We start from the raw sequence: 8,019 nt of genomic DNA, 5'->3' as shown, positions 1-8,019 counted from the left end.
TTGTTGTCTATAAGGCGCTCCTTTGCTTTACTGCTCGTGTCAGCAACGCCTCCTATTAGCCAAGGTTTTTAACAGTGATTTAACAGTCGGAGGCTCTCAAGGTGTTTCATTACAGCTGATGGATGTCGGTCAAGCGGAAGTGATGTCCAGTCTGGACCTGTGACCCTAACACAACCTGACACGGTGTCTGTTTCCGCTGGGTTTGTTCATCATCTCCCTCCAGCCCGGTCATAGTTAAGCATGTAACAACCACGCCTCGGCAGCTGCCGTGATCAAGGAGAGTGCCCTCGCCCCTCCTCTTTCTCCTGGCCTGGAAACAAGAGGCCTGGGGCGACAAGGTGCACATATGCTGTTTGTCATATTGATCTGAGGTCAGCTTAGCATCATGCAATAAATCTAGTTAAAACCCTCTGGTGTATTTGTCTTTTTTAGTCTCGTGACATTGTTTGAATCAGCTGGTGGCTTTTTACCTACACACAGCTTCATTTTCCTTTTGCATCAGCTCCTAATAGAGCCACACGTTTGCCCTTTTGTTAATGGAAGAAAGCTCTTGCTTTCTTCCTTCTCATTGTCACTACTGCAAAACAGCATCTCCTTTCTTTTGTGATGTGTCTTGTTTAAATGCTGCGTTGATGGAGCTTTCATTCCCTAAGGTTATTCTTGGAAAGGTCTCTGCAACTAACCGGGTGCTTAACATTCACCATGCAAAAGGATGTTTGTGAGCCTTTTAAACACTAAGTACCACTCTGACATTCATCTACAGAACGTCTGATAAACCTAAATGTGTTAAAAAGATCACTTATGGTGGCAGCTTCATGTGGTCCAAGTTCAGTGTTTTACCTAGTCTGGCCCCCCCCCCTTAAACGCTGGTTTAAGGGGGGGGGGGCCTTAAACCAGCGTTCTTTTGATTGGCCGACCTTTGTAAACAGACGTTTGAGCAATAGATGGGTGAGTTTTTGAAGATGCCTGAAATAACTAATTTAGCTATTTTCCCTCTGATTACTAATACAGGAGTTAACTAGGAAAAAACACCAGCAAAGAAACAGAGCATTTAAAGCAGTTCATGCAGGTAAAAATCTTCCTTAAGGAGAAGAAAGGAGGGAATGTGTTGAAGAAAAGCTATCTTGGCCTTAAGACAACCATTCTGATGGCTAAAGATCCAAACGGGATACAAGAAAAAAAGAAATGCTATCTCGAAACAATTGCCTATCATCTGGAGTCAGTTAAGCACTCTGCTTTTTAAAAAAACAAAAAATAAATAAACCCCCAAATATTTGTGCATATCACACAGGGATGGCCCCCAAAACATGCTTGTTGCACTGATAGACTAACTCCACTGCATTGGGTTCAGTAGTTAAACTGTTTATGTGAAAGCTATTTTGGGTTCAGTAATAGAGAAAATGTAAACCCTGATTTTTAAAAAATACATTTTTAGACAGTTTTCTAGAGAAAAGGAGGACACTGTCAAACAATTTCCTTTTCTTCTTACCAATGTTTTATGCATATATTCCTCAGGCTTTTAGCAGTAATAGTAATTATATATACAGCTATATATATATATATATATATATATCTCAATGATTTAATAGCTGCAGTTTCACTTTCCTGTGGTTGTGCAAACCATTATTTGATTTCAGTCACAAGACAAATTATTCTCATATGACACTGTTATGTAACATGTGACTGATTTCACTTTAGATAATGTGATCATCTACCTTGGTGAGGGGTCGGGGGGTTCAAGAGTCATGAGGTCAGATGCTGTGTCCTGACTCAGATGTAGCTTTCCTGCAATAACTGTCACCACAGATAAACTCCTTCATCAATAGGCTACCCGCTGCTCCTTTCATATATCACAAAGCCATAAGAGGCACTGGAAACACATTTGCCAAAGTCATCCTATAAACTAAGGCCAGTGTCACTGAGTTATACACTCTGTTGTCTTCCTGTACACAAGGCTTGCTATGTGATTGTGTGTGTGTGAGTCTGCTGTCTCCCATGATGAATGGGCTTCCCATTTAGCACAGCGGCACACATACCTCAGCTTCTGGTTCTGAAACTCTGTCACATTAAGAAAACAGTGCATGTCATCACCGTTTACATCATTATAGAGGTACTGGCTGCACGGAGGAAATCAAGTGGTTTTATTTTCAGTGTGATAGTGAGTGACGCTGGTCACAGCCAGCACGGAAACCTTTCAGCCAAACAGGCCTTTTCAGAGGGAGCTGGATCAAAATAGCACCGAACGGCATTGTGTAATGTGTTCTTCTCTCTTTTGTACAATGTAACAACAGAGCTCGCAAATCAATACACCTCCCTCACATGCTGCTGAGAGAGCGCACGGGGTGGTTGGTCTTATTTCCACTTCATAGTTCACCACATGTGACTGTGTGAAGTGGTTTCAGTGAGAGCTGCAGCATACCAAAACTGTGGTAGACTGCGAGGCGAAGGCTTCTCTTTCTCTGAGAGAAGCCGACAGTCCCTCTGATCACAGGCTGGACGGTTCACTCGGGTGATTCAAAGAGCCCAAATCTGATTAAACCCCAAGAACAAAGGCTGACTCTAAACTGAGTCCTCTTTGCGCCGGCGCTGCTGTTACTTCTGTCGAACCTACGCCTTCATATCAATCAATAATTATACTTGCACTCCAAAGAGTTCATGTAAATCACTCTCTATATGAAACACAGTGTAAGATGTTAGGAAAAAACTATCATTTATTTGAATCTATAGTATCCATTATGGCTCTAAATAAATAAAATATTGGTAACATACAGGATAATGTCAGTGAATAATTTTTTAGTTACATACATCTGTTATAAAACCATAGAAATGAATCATTTTAGGATGTTTATTTGTAACCTTGTGATATTGTTCCTCCTATCATACATACTATAGCTTTAATAAAAATCATCTAATTATGCTAAAAGTTAAGTCAAGGCCCAAAGATGTATGCCTGCCTTATATGTACACAACCAAATACAGAATACATTTACATGGTTATATGCACATACCTGAGCATAACTCAATAACGTAGGTCCTTCTACTTGGTGTCCTGGGTTTAATCCATGAAAGGAGACACGGCCTATGTGTTAAAAATGCAATAATGTAGTATTGATTTAAACTGGCTGAAGAATGGCAGTGATGTTAGGAGCTGTATGCCTGCAAGACATATTTAGGTCCTGCAAAACCAAAAGCATCTCTGGAGCCTCTTTCCTATTCATTTAACAATATATATGTAACACACACAAAAGGATTCTACCATCTTACATATATATTGTTAAACGAATAGGAAAGAGTGTATATATATATATATATATCAGTGTTGCACACATACAGGCAGGTTAGTGGCCTCAGAAGCTGTCCGAGGTAAAGTAGACACACACTGATTTAAGGCATACAGATGGCCTAAAACAAAAGAAAAAGGAAACGCATAGTTAAGGGGGTACAGGGTCCACGGGGGAGCTCTCCTCTTTTCTCGGTAATAAAAGCAAGATGTCTGTTAACATGTGCAGTTCAGTATCCATACGGGGCTCTGCAAATTCACTTGAAAGACGTGAGTTATCCGACCTGCGGTACTGAGGATGTAAACCACTCCTTTTTGGGGGTGGGGGGTAGCTGTTTTAAATATGGGGGGTCCTAAGGGTGGTGTGGTGATGGGGATTAGGACCGACCAGTCTCTTCCATGGCCACCTCGGCTCACCGTTCAGGTCGGAGGAAGAGTGATAGCGTCTTCGGGCTCGCGCTTTTCTGTCACCCCGCGCGCCTCCCTCTCCCCCTTGTCCTCAGCGACAGACTCCCTCGCGGTGCTGGACGGGATGTAGTGGCTCACGCGGGGTTGAGAAGACCCTTGCGTCTCTGTACCCAAAGCTCCCGACCTCCCCGCGCTCGTGTGACCGTGGGAAGACGCGTAGAGTCCTTCGTCCTGTTGCGAGTGCGCAATTTCTGCTCCCGCACCCCGCGGGGAAACCGCCACTCTCTCCGCTCTGTCACCCCACTGAATCGCCGGACCGTGCGGGGTTGTGCCCTGCCTGGTCTGGTTGAGAGATAACAGCCGTGTTTGCGTAGAGTTCCACTCTGTCATGTTGTCGTTTGTGGACATGTTAGTTGAGATATTTGCAGTCGGAGTGGGCACCACCAGCTTCCCACCAGAAGAGGATGCGCTGGTTGGCTTCCAGATCAGGCTATAGTAAATTGCCAGGATAATGGCTGCTAAAGACACAGACAACACATATGCAAAAACAGTGGCTAGTCTCACCCACTTCTTGTTAGTCTTAGCAGCCATCTTAGCCTTTTTGTCCCCCGTATAAGTAGCAGGTTTGCCCCTCTCCATATTGGGCATGAAGTCCCGCTCTCTCATATTGCCCCTGTTTTTTCCTCGATGCTCCACCACCCCCTCCGTCTTGAAGGCTTTATGTTATCCACAGTCCAAGAGAAGAGGAAGCAGGAGGCTCAGAGGGAAGATGCTGGACCACCTTGAACCGTCCGCGCCGCAGGAAGATGTTGCACCTAAACAGATTTCCCGTAATTCATTTGATCTCAGAGGAACTGCGCCTCATATTGTGCAGCCAGCGCAGCACTGCGTTTCATAATGGACATCAAGCATCCACAGGCTGACTGACTGCGCGTTTCAGAATCCGACAGCGGCGGGACAAATGTCCCCCCTCCTCCTCCTCCTGTGCGAGGTCTCCAAGGAACAGCTGGCCGCAGGCCCACGGCGAATCCGCAGTATACTATTTGATGTCATTTATTAAAACGATTAAGTGAGATCATACGGTACACAACTGTCTGTCTTATCCAGCAAATGAAGTGGCTGGCTCAGCTAAAAATACAGGAGAGGGGGCGGGTGGTGGTTCTTAAAGAAGCAGCAGCTGTGCAGCAACCCGAGAAGAAACCGTAAAAACAAAACAAAAAGAAAAACGATATCTCCTTCACATCAGCACGCGAGAAGTGCACACGGAGAACAGGATGTCGCGGAGGGGATAAACACGGTCAACCGTGTGTTTTAGCTTCACTGCGTTCACCCGAGTGGAAAGGATGGTAGTCCATGTGCTCCGAGCAATCAGAGAGAGGGGGGGGGGGCTTCATTTATGTTGATGTCTTACGTAATCACGTGTTAAACTCGTAGCCAGACCCATACACAACGAGTGGCTTTCATGCCGCTTATGATGTTTCCTACCTGTTGGCTGCTCCACAACGCGCCTTTTCAGCACAATGGACAGCGACCCGAATTTGTCATCGCTCGTGTCCTCCGGGAAGGTGAAAAAGGTGAAGCGACAGATTTAACAAGCGCGTGAAATCCAGTTTTCAGCATAAATCGCACAGCAGTTAAAAACAAATAAATGAACACATTATATAACAAGTACCTTCTGTTTATTATACACTCACTGGACACCTTGTTAAGTACATCCAACTGCTAATTAGCACAAATATCTAATCAGGCAATCACTCGGTGTATTTGGGCATGTGCAGGTGGTCCACGTGCTGAACGAGCCTCAGGATGGCATAGCTTCAACTGGCGTGGTTGTTTGTGCCACACAGGCTGCTGTGAGTGTTTGAGGAGCTGCTGATCTGGGATTTTCCCAAAAGGCCATCTTTCGGCGTGGAAATGCCTCGTTGATGCCAGAGATCAGAGGAAAGTGGTTTGAGCTGATAGGAAAGCAGTGACAATTCAAGTAACCACTTCGTCATACGTCTGTGAAGGTTCTCAGTCATCCAGGTCATCGTAGTCAAAGGAGCTTACAAAGAAAAGCGTCTGGACTTCTTTAAGTTGCTTGAAGACGTTTCACCTCTCATCCGAGAAGCTTCTTCAGTTCTAAGGTCAAATGGTGGAGAGTCCCAGATATAAACCTAGTGGGAGTTTCCCCCCACAGAGGGACAAAAGGACCCCCTGACGATCCTCTAATCACCTGAGCCAAGGTGGGAAACTGGGTGTGGGTCCCAATCAGCCAGAGTTTCGGGTGAGTTCATTGTGAAACCTGGCCCCACCTTATCATGCGAATTCCTGAGGTCAGATGGCCCAGGATGTGAGTGGGCGTTAAGGCGTCTGGGAAGGGATCTTCGTCATACATTGGACCTTGAAGCAGATTTTCTACAGGAGCACCTCAGTAACAGGAAATTGTTTGCATGGACTCATCACAATTGGACAATAGAATATTTTTTTAAGTCTTTATTTGCTGCAAAATAGGATCAGAATTTGGACTAAACAGCAGGAACATGAAACATGAAAGCATGACTCCACCTTGCCTTTTATTAATAGTTCAGGTTGTTGGTGGTGAAATTGTGTGGGGCAATCGGGGAAATATTTTCTTGGCACACTTTGGGCCTCTTTGGACCAAATGTTGTTTAAATGTCACAGCCTACCTGAGTACCATCATCCATCTCTTTATGACCACAGTGTTCCCATCTTTTAATGGCTGCTTTCTAGCAGGATAAATGTCACAAAGCTCAGGTCATCTCAAACTGGTTTCCTAAACATGACAGTGAGGTCATTCAAATGGCCTCCACATTCAGTCCAAAGCTCAGTCAGTATCTTTGGTATGTTGTGGAGGAAGATTTGCATCATGGATGTGCAGCCAGTAAATCTGCAGCACCCGTGTGATGCTGCTACGTCAACATGGACTAAAATCTCTGAGAAATGTTTCATCTCTGGGGCACTGTGTTGAATATATGCCACAAACAATTAAAGACACTTTAAAAGCAAAATGAAGTCCAACGTGGTGCTAGCCATCGGCTCCAATTGGTCACAGCAAATAGGTGCCCCTCCCTGAGCCTGGTTCTGCTAGAGGTTTCTTCCTGTTAAAAGGGAGTCACCAAGTGCTTGCTTAAAGGGGGTTGTTTGATTGATGGGGTTTCTCTTTTTTTTTGCCTGTCCCGTTTGGCTCTTTTGCCATCAGAAGTATTGTAAAATACATGTATCGATCACCTGGATCACCTGTTGAGAAAGAAAAAAGAGAAAACAAGCAGAAGAAAAAAAAGAGCAACAGAATAAACAACATCACAATGATATATGGGAATATGACAGTAAATACTAAATATTAAACATTATTGTGCAGCACATAAGATCAACAGAACACAGTGTGCTTTGAGGTAGGAGCCAAAAAGGGTGTAGTTTGTGGGTGTGATCACCCGTGTGTACACCTGTGAGCATGGACGCGCTTGTTTTTAAAAGGTTCCTTCATGTAATGATCTGCTAGAGGGTGTGGGGGGGCCACAGCCCCGTCCTCCAGGGCTTGAAGGTATGGAGGACATCAAAACTCCAGACATCCAGAGGCCCCCAGAACACAAGAGACCAAGGAAGACCAACAGAGGGGGTTTCTCTATTGTTTTAGGGTCTTTAACTTATAAAGCACCTTGAGGTGGTTGACTACTAAGTTTACAGTTAACATTACATTTTTGTTACATTGATACATTGGAAAAATGACCTACATTATAGTGGCTTGGCTGCAGAGGTGAAAATGACTTGTTTTGCAACAGCCAATCCATTTCTAAGGATGAGCGTCAGCACAGGTTTCTACACGTGACGGGTGTGACAAGCCCTGCTCTAACAAACATCTAATGGGGGTTGTTTCTAATGACTGCTTTCATTGCAATGTTTTATGGTATGGTAGGGTATGGGAGCGAGGTGGCCAGGTGTGATGTGAGTCTGATAAGGTTGTGTGTAGCAGTTTTTCATTAAAAGGTTTTATTTCTCCATTAAAATCACCAGTATAAACTGATCCTGTGGTTGGTTCACCAGAAGTCACTTCTTTGGTTCTTCAGTGGCTGACTGTTTGCATCAGATATTGCGCTGTCTGAAGGTTTATTTGAATGTTATCCAAATGGCCTGGCATCTTTTGTTGAAACAGCACTGCCCTGAGTAATAAATGACACCGTGACCCTGGACAGGTCACAATTTCATAAAATATTTAGCCAATAATGCAAAATTAAGCACTAGTATGTGATCAGATCAGGCATTTATTCACAACATATAGCAGAAATAATCAAACACTTAGTGCAACAGATGCTGCTTCAACTATAGTTTGA

At 44.2% G+C, this 8,019-nt stretch overlaps 1 protein-coding gene across 1 annotated transcript; it reads right to left on the bottom strand.

Annotated features, from left to right (window-relative positions):
- Window positions 1–2,686: 2,686 nt before the first annotated feature.
- On the bottom strand, window positions 2,687–5,053 carry LOC113011877 (uncharacterized). Its single transcript, XM_026151695.2, has one exon. It carries the CDS (start codon window positions 4,352–4,354, stop codon window positions 3,701–3,703), a length of 654 nt encoding a protein of 217 aa, XP_026007480.1. The 5' UTR covers window positions 4,355–5,053; the 3' UTR covers window positions 2,687–3,700.
- Between the last annotated feature and the right edge of the window lie 2,966 nt (window positions 5,054–8,019).

This window comes from Astatotilapia calliptera, chromosome 19 (assembly GCF_964374335.1).
Source record: "Astatotilapia calliptera chromosome 19, fAstCal68.1, whole genome shotgun sequence".
Lineage (NCBI taxonomy): Eukaryota > Metazoa > Chordata > Actinopteri > Cichliformes > Cichlidae > Astatotilapia > Astatotilapia calliptera.
This window is presented reverse-complemented; position numbering and strand designations above follow the sequence as displayed.

Bases quoted from the DNA above. Each gene is read 5' to 3' on its own strand.
- LOC113011877 (XM_026151695.2), bottom strand. From the start codon at position 4,354: ATGAGAGAGCGGGACTTCATGCCCAATATGGAGAGGGGCAAACCTGCT.